Source organism: Cuculus canorus, chromosome Z, assembly GCF_017976375.1.
Source record: "Cuculus canorus isolate bCucCan1 chromosome Z, bCucCan1.pri, whole genome shotgun sequence".
Taxonomy (NCBI): Eukaryota; Metazoa; Chordata; class Aves; order Cuculiformes; family Cuculidae; genus Cuculus; species Cuculus canorus.
Window position 1 is genome coordinate 31,438,690 of NC_071441.1, and position 18,103 is coordinate 31,456,792.

General features: G+C 39.0%; 1 protein-coding gene across 3 annotated transcripts; it reads left to right on the top strand.

Moving 5' to 3' along the window:
* The first annotated feature begins 5,784 nt into the window (after window positions 1–5,784).
* On the top strand, window positions 5,785–16,593 carry MACIR (macrophage immunometabolism regulator). Of its 3 annotated transcripts, none has more exons than XM_054055108.1 (2): window positions 5,785–5,912; window positions 15,709–16,593. In XM_054055108.1, the coding sequence occupies exon 2, from the start codon at window positions 15,730–15,732 to the stop codon at window positions 16,345–16,347; it is 618 nt and encodes a 205-aa protein (XP_053911083.1). In that variant the 5' UTR covers window positions 5,785–5,912; window positions 15,709–15,729; the 3' UTR covers window positions 16,348–16,593. The 3 variants fall into 3 exon arrangements, with proteins under 3 accessions (XP_053911083.1, XP_053911084.1, XP_053911085.1); XM_054055109.1 differs by lacking the exon at window positions 5,785–5,912 and adding an exon at window positions 6,018–6,463; XM_054055110.1 differs by lacking the exon at window positions 5,785–5,912 and adding an exon at window positions 11,001–14,370.
* The last annotated feature ends 1,510 nt before the right edge of the window (window positions 16,594–18,103 follow it).

Sequence of the window (18,103 nt, forward strand, 5' to 3'; positions counted from 1 at the left end):
CAGACTTTCTGCAGTGCTTCCTCATGTTCCGACATGGTGATATTAAATACAGAACCACTGTGAGTGCTCTTCTATTTACTATTGCTGTTCTAGCAGTAAGGCAGAATGCAGACTATACTAAGCTGATTTGAACCTAATTTTAGTATGCAATTGTATACTAAATGCTCCTTCCATAAGATTATTATTATTTATTGTATACTAATATAAATGCTAAAACCTTTGTGAGTCTTTTAAAAACTGAGTATAAGCATGTTTGGAACTCCTGTCTTATTTGTCTTCAGATTCTTAACAACTTTAAAATTCTTCTTTTGGTTGAGGGCTGGGAATATATTTAGGTGTAAAACATTGCTTTGAAAGCCTCTATAAATTATTTTAGAAGGCTACTCTGGGAAATGAACTATTTATAAAACAGTTCATTTTTGTAATATTGTATTACAGCATATTGTAATTTTTAAAGAGCACTTGCACAGTAAGCAGAGTTACAAACTGCTAAGGTCTGCAATGAGAAAATCAAACCAAAATAATTCAAAAGACTGAAGTAAAATTATATTTGTAATAGAATAAAAAGAATATTGGAGATCCCTGCCTTTTCTAGTTTGAATATTAGTTATTAATAAGTAAGCACTCACTAAAATTGCGCGCAGTGCAGTGCCACACAATTTAAGAAGGATGAGTAGGTCCTTGAATGTGTCTAGGGGAGGGCAACAAAGCTGGTGGAAGGGCTGGAAGGAATGTTCTGGTCAGGAGGCATGGCTAAGGACTCTGGTAGAAGGGCTTTATCTAGTTTGGGGAGGCTAAGGGGTGACGTCATTGCTCTCCACAGTTTCCTGAGGAGGGGAAGTGGATAGGGAGGCGCTGTTCTCCTCCTTGGGATCCCATGACAGGACACCTAGAAATAGTTCAAAGTTGCATCAGGGGAGGTTCAGACTACATTGGGAAATACCTCTTTACCATCAGGGTGGCCGAACACTGGAACAGGCTTAGAGAGGCGGTCAATGCCCTGTGCCTGTCAGTGTTTAGGAGGCCTTTAGACCATGCTCTTAATAACATGCTTGAACTTTTGGTCAGCCCTGAAGTGGTCAGGCAGTTGCACTAGATGATTGCTGTAGGTCTCTTCCAACTGATGGATTCTGTTCTGTACTATACTATACTATATGATAGGATACTATTCTTAATTCCCATAAATTTTTACTTCAACCCAAAAACAATAAGGTTAAAGGAGGACAGAAAGGGTCTCAGGAGTTTGCTAGTCCAACCTCTTGCTCAAACTGGGCTCATCTGTGAGACCAGACCACTTTGGGGTTGAAAACCTTGAAGAATGCACTGCCTCTGTGAGCAACCTAGTCCAATCATGAACACGTCTTCATCACTCCTCTTGCCTATTCAATAGATTTAGATTTTGATAAAAATATTTAGCTTCACTTAACAGACCTAGAAAATGGTAACAACTACTTTCTGTTGCCTTCTCCTACACATATGCTTATTTAATGCATCATTTATCTAAGACTGGTTCAAACCTTCACTTCCCTTTCCCAGTAACTCTTCTGGTTTATAGTGTAGGACAATGCACATCTTTTCATGTTGCTTTTTTCTATTTATTGCTTGGAGATGGTCTGGATCAGTGTTGGTCTAGCTGAATATCTGCAAAACACACAAAGCTCTAAAAGCACCACCTTTTTCACATTCTTCTCTGTGCTTCTTCCATCTGGACACAAATTCAGCCTTGCTTAATGAGCCATAATTCCTACTGAAATCAGCTTAATTAGGCAAGACATGAATTTGCCACAAAAAGCAAATCAAGGGATACTTTTCATACTCACTAAAACTAATTTTTTTAACTTGCTATATAAAAAATAAAGGTAGGATTTTACTAAATGGTGTACTTAGGGCATTCTGTTCAGGCTTAAGTAAATTTTCTCTGTATTTTCTTTTAACTTAGCCAAATAGCCTTTTAAGATATGTTTAAAAATGAATAAGCTTTTGGTTTTGGATGGCAAAAGTTGTTAAACTGTGTGGCAAAATACATTATTTCTTTTTTTTTGTCTTTTAATATAAAAATATTTCAGGTTTAATGATTTTTTTTCAGTGTAAAAGTTATACTACTACCTCAGGGATTCTCTCCCCAGCCAAATACATACTTTTATTTCATCCTGAATGTGGTTATGGATTTCCAGTAAAATCCAAATTTTCAGAATAATGGCTAAATCCTTAATAAGGGAAAAGAACTGATTTTTTTTTGTCTTACAATGCTTTGGAATTAAATCCACATGCACAAAAACAAAGAATTAAACACATTTTATAAATATTCTTTCAATTGCACAGCTTTCACCCCTTGTGATTTAAATAACTTCATTCATGCACGAATCACCATAGCCAGTTTTCAATATACAAACCTGAAATATATAAAAGTAAGGAAAAAAAAGTCTTTTGATAAAACTCTCTAAGGATAAAAAATAAGGAAGAACTTACAGAAAAAAAAGAAATTGAGTCATTTTTCTGTGTTTTTTACCTTTAACACTATGTTACTTTTTAAAATTGAATTATATTCACATTCTAGTTCACTGTCATTGAAGGAACATACTGATAAGCACGGTCATCGTATTCTGGTCAGAGTGACGATGCAGAGAAAATGGTCTATAATTGTCTGTGTTTTTCTTGGTGCTGAAGCAGAATTAAAAAGTGCTAACCAGATCTTAAGTGTGGAAAATAAAGGCCAAACACTTATGTTTGTACTGCATGTAAAATCTCGCATAACTTGAAGAGTACTGCAAAAAATAGTGAAATACAGTAGTCAGTGTTAGCAAAATCTTCATGACATCACTTGTTGCATGGAAAATGCATAACTTTGAAAATTATGGGGGTTTTATTAAGGTCTAGATTTATTTTCAAATATTTAGTGTGGAGAATGGATGCTATCTTTGGGAGACGTTTTCAGGGTCTACCTTTCTTTTGGTACCTAGAAATTAAAAACATAATTTTGCTCCACGTTAATTCTGTCTCTGCAATAAACGTTATTAAAATTTAAAAAATGTTGAAATACTTGATTTGTGGGGGAAAAAGCTAGTAAAGCATGTTTCATTTTAAAGAGTTACTTGACTAGAACACATTATGATCACCTCCAAACATCTATTATCTCCTCAAATCATTCAGAACTGCTCCCTGCTCTGCCTCAACCTTGGAAGTGCATACCATGGACTGAATGACAACTCAGTCAATAGAAAGGGCCAGGCAGAAGTTGGGGGATGGATCTTTGTTGGGGAGAAATTGTGCTATACTGACTCACAGGATTTTATAGCCACATTCATTCTGCAGGACAACAGACGAAGATGAGATTTCTGCCTTAGGATAAAAATAGTATTGCAGATGTGAAGATGAACCAAAGGATTTTGTCTACTGTAAGCAATGTAGAGCATCATAACGACCCTGAATTACACTCCAATTAACTTTTATTACACTGTTGCTTAACCAGATACATTCTCCATGTTCTGTACTAGATCTACTAATTTAGCTTTTTGAACACTTCTGTGAACTTGTGAAATCTATGACTTCTAAGGGCTTGCGGAGCTAAAGACGTAGTAGTTAAGACACAACCCCCCTTGGTTTTTGTTTCCCTGTTGTTTGTTCTAGCTGAGAATTTCCAAGAAGTGCAAATTCCAGGTGCTTCTGGGTGCACAATGTGTGACTAGTCTGGGTGCATGCCTATTGCCAACACTCTTTTTCTGTAATGTAAGACCAGGTGAACTGCACCGAACCACTGCACCAGAGAAAGAATCACAGAATCACAGAATCACAAGGTTGGAAAGGACCCATTGGATCATCGAGTCCAACCATTCCTAACACTCCCTAAACCATGTCCCTAAGCACTTCATCCACCCGTTCCTTAAACACCTCCAGGGAAGGCGACTCGACCACCTCCCTGGGCAGCCTGTTCCAGTACCCAAAGACTCTTACTGTGAAGAATTTTTTTCTGATATCCAACCTGAACCTCCCCTGACGGAGCTTCAGGCCATTCCCTCTTGTCCTGTCCCCTATCACTTGGGAGAAGAGGCCAGCTCCCTCCTCTCCACAACCTCCTTTCAGGTAGTTGTAGAGAGTAATAAGGTCTCCCCTCAGCCGCCTCTTCTCCAGGCTAAACAACCCCAGCTCTCTCAGCCGCTCCTCGTGAGACAGTATGTCCTTCGTACATTCCATGCATTCCCAAGGAATAAACTTGAGCTATGTATTTAAGAATGTGTCTTCAAAGACACAGTTTCAGAAAGAAAAACTGGATCAACTCCACACCAGAAGGATTAGAAATACCAGCTGCGTGGTTCAGTTCCCAACAACCTACTACTGAGAGGAGGAAAAAGGGACTATGATGTTACACTTTCTCTTCCCCCTCCCTTTTATTTTTATCTACAGGAGAAAAGTTAGGCAATTGTTTGCAGAGCTCAGTGCAATAATAGCAACTTTGCTCAACCTTTGAGTAGCAAAATAAAATAGGGAAATTATCTAACTGGTTGTTGGCAAAGCCATTACTAGTGTATATCTCATCAGTGGACAAACTTCAGAAATGTGGAAATACGTATTTTCATTGATGATACATACAGTAAGATCAAGTGCACCCTCAGCAAGTTTGCAGATGACGCCAAGCTGAGTGGTGCAGTTGTCATGCCAGAAGGATAGGATGTCATCCAGAGGGACCTTGACAAGCTGGAGAAGTGGGCGTGTGCGAACCTCATGAGGTTCAACAAGACCAGGTGCAAGATCCTACACATTGGCAATCTATGATTGAGATTAGCTCTGTGGAGAAGGACTTGGGGGTGCTCATTTGTAAGATGAACATGAGCCAGCAGTGTGTGCTTACAGCCCAGAAGGCCAACTGTATTCTAGGCTGCATCAAAAGAAGTGTGGCCAGCAGGTCGAGAAAAGGGATTCTGCCCCTCTGCTCTCATGAGATCCCACCTGGAGTCCTGTGTCCAGTTCTGGAATCCCTGACTTAGGAAGGATATGGAACTGTTGGAATGGGTCCAGAGGAGGGCCACAAAGATGATCAGAGGGCTGGAGCACTTCCCATACAAGGACGGGCTGAGAGAATTGGGGTTGTTCAGCTTGGAGAAGAGATGGTTCTGAGACCTTATAGTGGTTTTCCAGTACTTGAAGGGGCTAGAGAAAAGCTGGGGATGGACTTTTTACAAGGGCATGGAGTGACATGGTGAGGGACAATGGCTATAAATTGGAAGGGGGAAATTTAGATTAGGCATTAGGAAGAAATTCATCACGGTGAGGGTACTGAGGCACTGGAACAGGTTGCCCAGGGAAGCTGTAGATTCCCCATCCCTGGAGGTGTTCAAGGCCACGTTGGATGGGCCTTGAGCAGCCTGATCTAGTGGGAGGTTGGAACTAGATGATCTTTAATGTCCCTTCTAACCCAAACCATTTTATGATTCTATGATTATAGATAGAGATGGACAGTGTTTCAGTGAAGAGAAAATCACCAATAGGTTGTTAATTGAGCACTTGTAGTTTTGTACACAGTGAAAAGTTAAGTGAGAATAAAACTTATTAAGCCAGAGAGTCAGCAACGCGTGGATCTGGTCCCACGAGGCCCAACACTCCACGGACGCCTCTCCAGCAACACACTACCACCCTCACAGCGCAGACGCCCCCACACCTCCCACCTCCTCCAGCGTAGCGACAGCCCCGAAGGCTTCCCCAATAGGAAGGGGCGAGGGGGCGGGGCGACAGAGCCCGCGCAGGCCAAGCTCCGCCCTGCCCCCGCTTGGCTCCGCCCCCCGGCGCCCTTGGCCCCGCCGCCCGGCGCGCCCCGCCCTTGGCCCGCACGCAGGGCGGGGTGCGTGAGGCGGCGCGCGCGCCGGTGCCGGCGCCTCGCCGTTCGCTGCGTGTCGGCCCTCGCCGCCCTCGGAGCGCAGGTAGGGGCGGGTGCGGCACTTTGGCCACCGCGGCCTCGCGCCCTGCCCACGCCTCGCGGAGCGGGGACCGGGGTGGGGCGGCGGGAGCGGGGGCCCTGGCGGAAGGGAGTCGCTGCGTACCGCCCGGGCTCTCGGCGTGCCCGCCCCTCGCCGTGGCCGCTCCCGGCCTGCTCCGCGCGCCTCCCGCGCTCTCCTCCGCAGAAGCCGCTCCCGGCGTGCCGCGCGGCCCCCGCAGTGCCTGGCCAGGGCGGGGTCGGTCCCGGGGCTTGCGTGCAGGAGGAAGCCTGGAGACCTGGGCCCTGCAGCGAGGCTGCCCAAGCCTGTCAGCCGCGACCTAAGCGGTGGGAGACGGAGTTGCGTTTGCGCCTGTTCCTGCTCGTAGCCGTCTCTTGAGCTGTAACTTACGACCACCAGCAGCTCTGTGCCTTTCTAAAAGGGTGTTAAAACTGAACGTGACCTCACTCTTCAGTCTGGAACAACAAAGTGTACTAACGCCGGGCTTTCTGTCGGCAACTCTGTATTTCTCTGTAACAAGTTTTTCTTAGTAAAAGGTAAACAGAGGTGCAAAGCTCTGTTTAAATGCCGATTCCTCATGGTACTCATTGACTGTGCTCTGATGTGCACTGAAGCGTTACTTTGCAGAGTAGGAGGCTTGCTAAGCTGCTTTGGTGTATCATCTGGCATGTTTTCCCACTTCTGCCTCTGCATTTTAAGATATTAAGGCAGTGTTTCTGAACAGTTGGTATCCTGTTTTGAGTGACCTACTGACATATAGGAAAATAGTCTCAGATCTTAATTTCTTTATACGTTATTTGTATGGTATTTTAGATAGGACTGTTAGGTGGCATTTAAGTGTGACTGCGTGTATACCTATTATAAAGAAAACAGCAAATGGTATGCACTAGCAAACGCTTTTTGTGAATATGTCTTTGCTTGTTAGTCTACGCTCTAGAGTGGTGCAGTACACAGATGTATACATACCTGCTGGTATAGCTGCATGTGTGGAAATGAATTGGTGGCAGAAGCCTGCAGTTGCACAGATATCAGTAGTAATGATGGAAAGTGTCTTTGATGGGGAGAAGGATTTGCTGCTTGTACCATCAGTTGGGTTGACTTCTGACATATCTTGTCCTGAATACAGTAGAAGTCCTTGGATCATTTCCAGGGGGAATGTAGTGAGAACTGGAGAACCCGTGTTTTTTTGTTTTGTGGTGAGAAGAGTGCAGCATTGATTCTCCTTCCTACTTTTCCCAATTTCCTTACTGTAAGCTTTCCGCTCACCACCCCATCCTGTTGGTGGCTTTTGAGTTATATGCTCTCTTATGTGAAGTGCTTTTTTTTTCCAATTTATTTTTTCCCCTTGAGGAAGAGTGCATGTTAGAATAATGAACAAGGCTTTGCACAATGACTTTGCAACGAAGGGAAGTGAGACAATGGCAGTGTGATCACTGAAATTAAGTTCATGCCTAACATTACTAAAATCATAGTATTGCTTTCTTTATAATCTCTTCTTGGCTATCAGGCTTGCATAATCAGATGCAAATACAGTATGTTATGGTGAAGTCAGATGAACTTGAGTGTTCAGGGTCAAAGTTTTCTGTTTGCAGTAGTTATAAATATAATACAGATTTACTGTACCTACATGTGCTGTTGGGGTCTGAATTTTTATTCCGTATTTGCATTTATTTTTAGGTATTGTTTAAATATGGGAAGGAGCATTTGAGGAGGAGGCATAACATAACTTTAAAGGCATTATGTATGGAACTATAGCAAGCTTGAAGTGACCTTTAGCAATGTGAATGGTTTAAGTGAATGTGACACTTCCAACAAACACCTGCTGCAGATTGCATCACATTAAGACAAAGAACTACTATTTAAAGTGTTTCAGTTAAACAAGAAAAACAAACAACCCCCCTAAATTGCATTGGTTGAACATATTTTTCCTTACGTCTTCCAGTAGGCCTTATTTTTAAGTAGTATCTTTGAATACCTGTTCCTAGGTAAAGGCTCAATATAATTGTGGTTTTGTTTCCACTGTCAGTTTTATAATAATATCTGCAGAGTTGTGTTTTCAGACCCGGCACCATAGAATGCTACCACATGTGCATTTCTTGTCTGACACAAAAGCAATGGAGACCCTTATTCCCGTTAACATTTTGGGTTTTAAAGACAAAAATCAGTATTTATTCAGTGAAACCTGTAATACTTTAAAAAACTTCCCCCTTTCCTTCTCTCCCCCCCCTTTCTGTATTAGATTTGAAAGGCAATTTAAATTTTGTTGACAAGCTAGATTGTAGTATGTTTACAGTAGTAAAGAACTATCTTTATGCTGACGAGGAGCGTCAGCTTACTGATGGAGGTGGCAGGGGAAATGTTCATGTGTGATTCCATCCAGCAGGGAAGTCATGTTGTTTATTTAAAGGACTCTTAAATAAAAGTTACCCTCTGTTTAAAAACTGCCATGTGAAGTTGCTTGGTGAAGAGACGATAGAAGTTAAATGGCCTTCTTTCCCACCATTCCCTTTTACTTTCAATGCTTACACTGTCTGCTTATACAGAATTCCTTAGCCTGGACCAACTCTTGAAATTCTGTCTCTTTTCTGTGTAAATTGTATGCTCTGGGTTGCTGATCTGGTCTGCTGGCTGCCACATCTGCAGGGTGAGCCAGTCACTGGAGTTGCCAGATGTAGTTTCTCCGTAATTCATTTGAGGTCATTTTTGTTTTTAAAAGGTAGGTTTTTTTGGTTTCTATTTAAGGCTGCATTAATAATCCAAATCAACAAAGTAGTTAAGTAGTTCTTAGTGCTTTCTTCTTGCAGTAGTAACCTATTATTAGAATATGTTACAATCTTCTTTTGCAAAACATTTAATAGTTCCTTGTTCTGTATAAACCATGTGGTATTTATCGTCAAGTATACTAGATTGCTGAAAGGCTTAATACCAGGAGCCAGCCTATACTCCCTGACTATTCTGTAGAGATCATTTTTACTGGTTGTTTTGTATCGCATCCTAAAGTTATTGCATTGGCTCTGTTAGTTTAGTAATACTAATTAATCTATTTTCTTAAGGCCTACTGGGTCATAATATATGCCTTATGCACAATTTCATTTTCTTGCATTTAATTTAGAGAAAAAAATCTCTACTCAACTTACTCCATCTAATATTGTCTCATGTGGTGCAAGAGTGTAATATTGCATCCATTCATGTTTTCTTTAGCTTAATTTGGAATTTCTCCTAAGAAACAGCAAAAGCTGGTGGAGAAACTGTGCATAGTTTATAGATACCTGTAATGAGCTTGTTCTCTGTGTTTGTTTTTTGACTTCTCTTTCCTGTCTCTACAAACATGGTACCAGTCTGTAAAATAGAACACAATTATTGTAGGGGGTCCTCAGACATCAGTCTAAGTCTTTTCAGCTCAAAATAACAAGCATAGCTAAAAACAACCAGTGCGTGCAGCAGTATCACCAGCTTGCACTGAAGGAACCTACAAGCTGCATACATCTCAAAGTCTATGGCCTGTCTGCCCCAGCCCTAGAAAAAGATATGTGGCATCTGTGTAGATTTCACTTTTAGTTGCAGATTGAAAATAATTATTTCCAGAAAACTTGCTCAGCAAGTAGGTAATTTCATCAGCATATTTCAGTAACAGAGTGATGAGATTTCCAAGAGCGCATACTGTACGTATGTGGATTTTAATTTTCAGACTGAAAGAGGAAAGATGTAGACTTCATTCTTCCCCTTCACAAACAATTGAAATAATAAGAAATGTGTGCTGGCTTCACATATGCTGTGTGACTTCACTTTTTCCTGATATTTGATAGAGAAACAGCTATGTTTTAAGGGTATTGTATATATTAAGTAATGGCAGCATAAAGAAGGGGAAGTGTCAAAACTGGCTTGGTATCTCCCGTTAATATGCTTGACCCTTAGAGAGCTGGTATTACTGAGTCTATTGCCATCTTTCCATGCTTCCAGTTGCTTGTTGTGATTATGATAATTTTATCAATGATGCAGATCTTTGTGATTCTTAACATGATACCACCTCCTGGCTTGTCATGTAGAAGAAACTAAGAATCTGTTCTTATGCAAATAAAATAAAATCAGTTAGAGAGTGAGACATCTAATGCTCATCCTAAAAAAAGGCATCTTCTCGAACCACTTCATATTCTTGTTGAGAAGATAAGTAACAACTGAAATACCAATTTATAGAGAACCAGTTCTTTTGCTGACAACAGGTTATTGTGGTGGTTTCAAAATGATGAGTTTTTACAAAGCGTAAGGGTCTCATGGAAAGCCCCTCTTCACCTTTATTTTCTTTAAATATTGAATAATTAAAGTTGATATAGTTCGAGTCACATTTCTCTCCTCAGAAAGACAGTAACTAATACAGGTTTCAGAAAAAAATAATAAATGCACAGGGGAAAAAAAAAACCAAGCAAAAGATGGCATTGGGTACAGTAAGAGAGATGAGAAGTCACTCCGACAACAAATGATTTACAGTGCATACATTATTATGATATCATCTTAGACCTTAGTGTGTCGTACAAGTCTTTTTCGTTTGTTCCATGCTAATATTTGAGTGGTATCTCATGACACCTTCATGAAGGATTCAATAATTAGAAAACCGTTATATCTGCAAAATGTACAGGTTGTCTTCACCCTCGAAGAACTACACTAAGCATGTGAATTTATTCTTAGAGGTAATACAGTCCTTTATAGTGATTAACCTAGTATTTCTAGTCATTATTCCTTTTCTTTGTGTTTTAGACAGTTGTATCAATATTTAACTGGATTAGGCCACATTAATTTATATGCAGAGCCTGCTTTATATTATAAAGAAAATTTATAAAATCTTGTAATATCTTAATGTAGTTAATTGTATTTTGGAAGTACTTCTGGAGTGTATAAGTCAAGTGAAACCTCTTGGTAACTGCGATTTTCAGTTATTTTCCATACTTCTTAAAAATGTGAAGCAGCAGGGAAAAAAAAAAAAGCATATGCCATCTTGTTCCTCTTCTCCTTGTCTTGATTCTGTAGTAAATCTTTAATAATAAATTGTCTTGAATTGGCATCACTACTTTGTCACTCTATTTGAGAAGACAAGGCAGCTGTCATCTGAAAGAATAGTCTTGTTAAGCAGAAGTACTGGTTTTTTTTTTCCAGTAATATAGTTAATACTGAAAATTACTGATGAGCTTACGTCACACAGCAAGGACTAGTAGTTGTCATATAATGCCTTATAACCATGGAAGTGGCCTAAAAATGCAGTGTAAAACTTTTAAATACATATTTGTAGGTAATCATGTCTACATTCACAGCTACTGTGAATCTCTCAAATTATTTTCATTGTTAGAATTCTGTTAAATAATGATTCTGTATACTTTCTTTTATTTTTTTATGAGATAAGGAGACAAAGCATGTTGAACCCGTAAGGCTGCTTGAGTAACTCCCATTAAAAGTCTTGGGAAAGAACAGTGGAACACATCCCTGCAGAGTTTTGGACCTCTGCCTGTAGAGCTGCCCAGTCATTCCTTTTACCAGTTGGCAGTACTGTTCACTTGAGCTTCTGGTATTTATAGCTGCTGCTTTCTAAGGTCTGTTGGATTTCTTGGATTTAAGGCTGTTCTTTGCAATGAAGCATGGAAAAGGAGTTTCAGCAGTTTCAGGTTGGAGCTTGCTGACTTGAAGACTTCTCTGCTCTGATGTTCCTTTGTACTCTTTTTGGCTGGTGAGGAGTAATTGTTTGGCAGCTAACTCCTGCTTCCTTCCCTCCTTCTTGTAATTACTCTTCAAAGTTGATTGCCTTCTGTTGCCGTGTTCAAACAGAAGTAAATTAACTTTAAAAGCTATGTCCTGAGAAGAGCCTTTGCATTGCATTCCAGATCTCAAGGCTTTTTTAATTAAAAAAATGCATGAAGACATCTCTTCTTCCTTTCCTTTCCTTAGGGCATGTGTTTCTGTGGCAAGTGATTGTTGTGTTTTTTTTATTGTTGCTGTTTATATGTGACTAGATAATATGATTAATTTCTAACCATGGTGTGTGAATATTTTGTTTATACCTTTTCTAGCATTTATTTGTAATTTTTCTAGCATTTCGGCATTTTAACAGAACATGTTGAGTCTTTCTAGAAGATTACTGGATAGATTTCTGAACTGCAGGGTAAAAATCAGGAATCAAAAGAACAGGAAAGGTTAAATATTTAGTTTTCTTGGCTAAAAGGGCCGTGTAGCCGGAAGTTTTAATTTAACTGCAATTTAAAAATGCAGTCTTTTTCAGTACTATGCCTCCAGTAACCGTGTTTCTGATGTTACAGGAAATGTAATTTCTACGTAAGGAATTTTATTGAATATCTTTTAACTCAGTCACTGATACCTCACCATGTTTGCTTCACTGCTTAAGTAAGAAGCAGCTGTTCCTGATATTCTGAAAGTTTTAACTGACTCCATAAATACATTCCAGATTCTACTCAATGTAATGAGTAACATTTTTGAGTTTTATGTGGGTGTGTTTTTCACTGAAAAATTTTGGTGTTTGGTTTGCTTTGGTATTTTAATTCCTTAATTAGCTTTTGCTGTGTTACCTGTATTGTTAATTTTAAAATGCTTAAAAGCTAACTGAATGAAATGTACCTGTGTATCTGTAAAAACGATGCTACACAAAACCAGTAAAGAAGAATCCTGAGTATATCACAATTATGAGAGCTGAAAAAGTACATTTAGACTAAAGGAACATTAGAATGGACTCCTCATAATAGAAGTTCTCTTCAGGGAAAGTATGGGGATTTTGATTACTCCAAGTTTATTAGCGTAGGATGGGAGCAGCATGTTGATTTGAAACTAAGCAGGGAAGCATAGGTGGGAACATTACTTAAATTGTTCCTTCCCAGTCCATGAACAGAAACAAGGTAGGCTTAAATTTTGCATGAGGCTAGATTATTTTCTTTTGCAAGTGAGATTTTCACACAACTTCTGCTCTTATTTTCAGACAAATGAATCAAATTTGATCTTGATAGGATTTCCTGTGGGTGTCTAATTGCAGAAGTTTGAAGAAAATATTCCCTTGCTTGTTGCATGTTTGCTCCTCAGCCTTTGGCTTCCTAAGCCTTGGAATAGCAGCAAGTAGCAGCTTTAAGTCAATCTCATTTGTGAAACTTTGAGCTTTTGGATATGCTTTGTGGTCACCTAAAATTAAATTCACATATCTGTGACATACCTACTTGACCCTTGCATACCAACTTTACTTACTTTGAGTTTCATTACCTTTAACCATTTCAAAGGTATGCTGATTTTTTTTTTTTTGTGTGAGCTGTATTGGCTGAAGAATCACGAGCTACTGCTTAGGGCATAGGGAAGGCCAACATAGGCATAGATTTTGAAACAAATGTGACCTGTTTTGTGAGTTAGCTGTGTCACTGAGATGGTATGCATTATGCTGAAAACAAAGAAATTAAAAGAATTAAGCCTTCTCTGTGTTCTGGTACATACTTGCTGTGATATTGGCCTCATCTTTCTATGTTAGAGACGGTAATGGCTTGTGACAGACAGTTGTGTCTGTAAAGGCACCAAACTCTATATTTGGGACAGTTGTGAGGGAAGGAAGGTCACAGAATCACCAGGTCGGAAAGGACCCACTGGATCATGAGTCCAACCATTCCTAACACTCCCTAAACCATGTCCCTCAGCACTTCATCCACCCATTCCTTAAACACCTCCAGGGAAGGCGACAAATAGTCTGTTTACAAAAGAAATAGAAAAATAAATACCATAAAATTCAGAGTATTGGTTATTCTTAGGATGCTTTACAAGAATCTTATGCTATGTTCATTAAATGCTAGTATACTATTTCCTTTATTAGAAAGACATAAGAAATGTGAGTTTGATTGCGAATAAGTTTATAGGGATTTTTTGTGGGAGAGGATTGCTGTTGACCTATAAAGACAGCTGTTGAACAGCCAGGATGCAGTTCTTTGAATCTAGCACAAGCAGTCTTTGCATCTGGAAAAGGGGAGTATTGCAGTACCCTCAGCTGGTCAAGTGTGGTTGGTGGTTGTGCCTTGCTGAGGTTATAGCTGTTAAACCCATTTTTAAAAGCTTTGTTTACTAGATTGTTAATAAAAAAATACACAACTGAATATGGGAGAAGTTGCTGTGGATGTGCTAATGGATGTTTTACGTTGATGTGAAAATAATTTTCATTTTCAACCATCAACTCTAAAGCAGTGTATCTTAGCCAAGAATAAAACTTATTAATTGAAATAAGAAACATTAGAATATACTCATTTTTACGAATAAGAAATAAGTCTGTCCATTCTGGTAGCTCGGAATTCTGGAGTTCTGGAACTGATGAATTTTTCAAAGGTGATTTGAGCTGCTGCTTGATTGTGGAAAACCTTTTCTTGCAGGAAGTTATTGAGATGCTTGAAAATTTAATCAGTGGGAGAGAGGTCTGGTGAGTAAGGTGGGTGAGGTAAGAGTTTTGTAGACCAGTTTTTGCAGCTTCTGCAGAGTCATTTGCGAGACATGCAGTTGGGTGTTGTCACAGAAGAATTGGTCCTTTTTGGTTAGCCAATATTAGATGTAAACAATGCAGTTCTTGGTGTATTTTGTCAGTTTTCTCATGATGCTTTTCTGCTACTATGGTTTCACCAGGATTCAAGAAGGTGTACTGGATGATTGCACTTGCTGACCATCAAACAGTGACCATAACCTTTTTCTACAGCTTCAGCTTGGGGAAGTGTTTTCATGCTTCATGTTCATCCAGCCACTGCACACAATAGTATCGGTTGTCACATAGAATCCATGTTTCATCACATGTCACAATGTGACCAAGAAATGAATTGATTTTACTGTGTAAAAGAAGCCTGGATCCAATTTTGTAATGGTGGTTTTTGTTCAGCTCCTGCAACACCCACTTGCTGAGCATTTTTGATCTTCCTGTTTAATGCAAATGTTGAAAAACTGTTGAATGGTCAACATTTAGTTCTTCTGCAACCTCTTGTCATTTCATATGGGTCCACTTGAATAATGATGCTCAGTTGGTTGTCATCTATTGCAGAAGGACACCCACAACCCTTCTCATTCTCAGGGCTCTTACATCTGTTCTGAAATTTTTTGGACTGATATTGAACTGTACATTTGTTGATGGTTCCATGGCCAAATGCTTGGTTGATGTTGCTAGCAGTTTCTGTTGCTTTGCATCCCCTTTTGAACTTGTACAACAAAATAGCTTGAATTTGCTTTGTTTTCATATTTAATTGACAGTGCAATGTAAAAAAAAGAAGTGAAAAAAAGGTTGTTAGCATAAATAAGTAGAGGGCATTGTGCACTTTAAAATAGTCTATTACATGAACAGTTAAATAGAAGCTCAGTTGAAAATAAGCATCACCGCTTCCAAGGACAAGTACAGGGGTTGGTTTTGTACTGGCCCAATAGATGACCTCAGAGGCTAGGGGGTGTAAGGAATCAAATGTATTGAAAATTAATCAAAAAGATGAAAAAATGGTTGGGAAAGATGCTTCTTTTTTGTGTATAATACTACTCAAGAATATTTTTAACATTTAAGAATATCAAGAGTATATTTATGGTATCTTTTATTGGAAAAAAAAAATGATGATTTTAAAAGGTAGATATTGGTGATAGTACACATACAACAATACCCAGCAGAGCATACAAGGCATGGGCTGAACAGATACTGCTCATGACTTCTGGGTGATACAAACTCTCATTTCTGCAATCCTGTCTCAGCTTCTCATGTTGCATAAAAGACTCTACTCATCAAGCTCTGTTTTGTTTTTAGGAGGATAGCATTGTGATTAAAATGGAAGTTGACATAAGTGGAGAATCTAGAACTACTCTGTCTGCTCTCCCTGTGGCTCTTGCAGAGGTGACTCCTGCCAGTAGGATGGAAGCAGAGAAGCCCCGGTGTTCCAGTACCCCCTGCTCACCAATGCGACGGACAGTTGCAGGATATCAAATCCTTCATATGGATTCTAACTACCTGGTTGGCTTCACAACTGGAGAGGAGCTGCTAAAATTAGCCCAGAAGTGTTCAGGGAGTGAAGAGAATAAAGGGGAGCCGAATTTGCGCTCTAAACAGCTTGATCCAGGAATTAAACGTTCCTCCCGTTTGTACAAAACTAGAAGTAGGTACTATCAGCCATATGAGATCCCAGCAGTAAATGGAAGGAGGAGGAGGCGGATGCCAAGCTCAGGGGATAAATGCACTAAGGCTTTACCTTATGAACCTTACAAAGCACTTCACAGTCCCCTGCCTCTCTGCCTTTTAAAAGGTAAAAGGGCTCACTCCAAATCCCTGGACTACCTCAATTTAGACAAAATGAGCATTAAGGAACCTGCTGACACAGAAGTGCTACAATACCAACTCCAACATCTTACTCTTAGAGGGGACCGTATGTTTGCAAGAAATAACACATGAGCTATCAGCTTGAATTCAGAACCAATTTCTGATAATTTCTCTGTTGCTGCGAAAATCCACTGCTGTACTGTGTACATGACTGTCTACATTGCAGGTGGTTGTTATCTAAACGTTACCTGAATGTAATTTATTTGACTAGAATCTTGGCAATGCAATGTGTTACAAATACTCAGAGGGAGAAATCTTTCCTGAGCCAGCAGCTTATGATGCAAATTTGACTGCAACTGGTGGATATTTCTTTGAATGCCTTCTAACAAAAAAAAACCCACAAAAAAAAATGCTTTTGATTTTTACGTTTGGGATATTATTTTTTTGTACAGTTAGATCTAATATTTACAGTAATTTAACACAGAAAAATTGTTGATGTCTGCTTGGTTGTTGCTAATTTTGGCTTGATATTAGAAACTGCTCTTGGATAAGTATTCAAATTTAAGAGGTTTTTTGGTTTTCATTTTTGTTTCTATATTCTGCAGTAAAATGTATGGTATTTCTTTTTACGTCATGGAGAGGAAAGTGAGCTTGGCTAAATTGGATCACTTGCTGTTTAAACAGTCCAGCTCAAACATTTTCAAACTGTGCTTACACTGGCAATGAAGTTGAGATTCAGTCATAAAACAAAACTTTGCTACTTGATTCCTGTTAAATTATTTTTTGGTTTCTGCATAGAAGTAATTGCTTTGTTATGTTTGCTTTATAAAACTTGTTTAGGAAGCATTTGTGTTATAAGACCCAAATCTTTGGGGCAGTGAAGATAATATTTTTTGTTAGTGAGATTTATTTTTCACATTGTCTTGACACGCAAGGATTCACTTCCGAATAAAGGGATATGCTGGAATGTCTGTATCGGTGTGTCCAATAGTTTTTTATTTTAATTTATGATTTCTGTATAATGTATAGTAACAGAAGCTGTCAATTTCAGCATTGCTTTAGAAATTCAATTGATTTGAAGCACTGAACACTTGTGATCTGGGAGGCTGGATTTTTTTGGTGGAGTGCAAGTGAAATATTTCTGTATCAGCATTGAAAACACTTTTCTGGATTATTCAACAGACTAGATTTAATATACTGTCTTGTTTTGTTACTTAAGAATTTTTTATCCAAACTTAACATCAAATGCACTTTTGACGGCTGTTTTGCTAGATGTATTTGAAACATTTCAGTAAATTATGTTTGAAAGTGAAAAAACGTGTTCAGACTTACTTTTAGGTGCCATCTTTTACTGAAGCAGTCTGCTGCTTGTTGTTAGCTGATGACCTCTGCAGAAGAATTTAAAAATAAGATTGGTTTGAAACATAAATTGTTTGATCAGTTGTTTCTGGTAGTATTAAGATTTTGGGTTTGTTTATCAGTCAGAATTAATGAAAAGCACTAGTTAGCGCATGCACTGTGGAAAATGAAGAGTTCTCATTCTGTCACTTACTCCACACTAATAAATGAAAACAGCCCAATAGTCTGTATTTTGCTGGTTTGGTTATCTTTTTTTATGTTTTATTGGATTCTTTGCAAGAAACTGATGTGTATTTTTAAAAGTTAACTACACCTCTGTAAGTTTAATGTATTGAACAATGATCTTGAAGGTAAAATCTTCCTATATAGTCTTTAGTTTGAAAAACAGAATATTATCAGATGCCAAAGAGATGGGAGTTTTATTTAAGGAATGAACACCACTGGTTATTGAAGTGCTCTGTGAAACTATTTCTGGCTGAAAAATAAAAAAGGTTGTATAAACACCTATTGTTGTGGAGTCTTTTGCTAT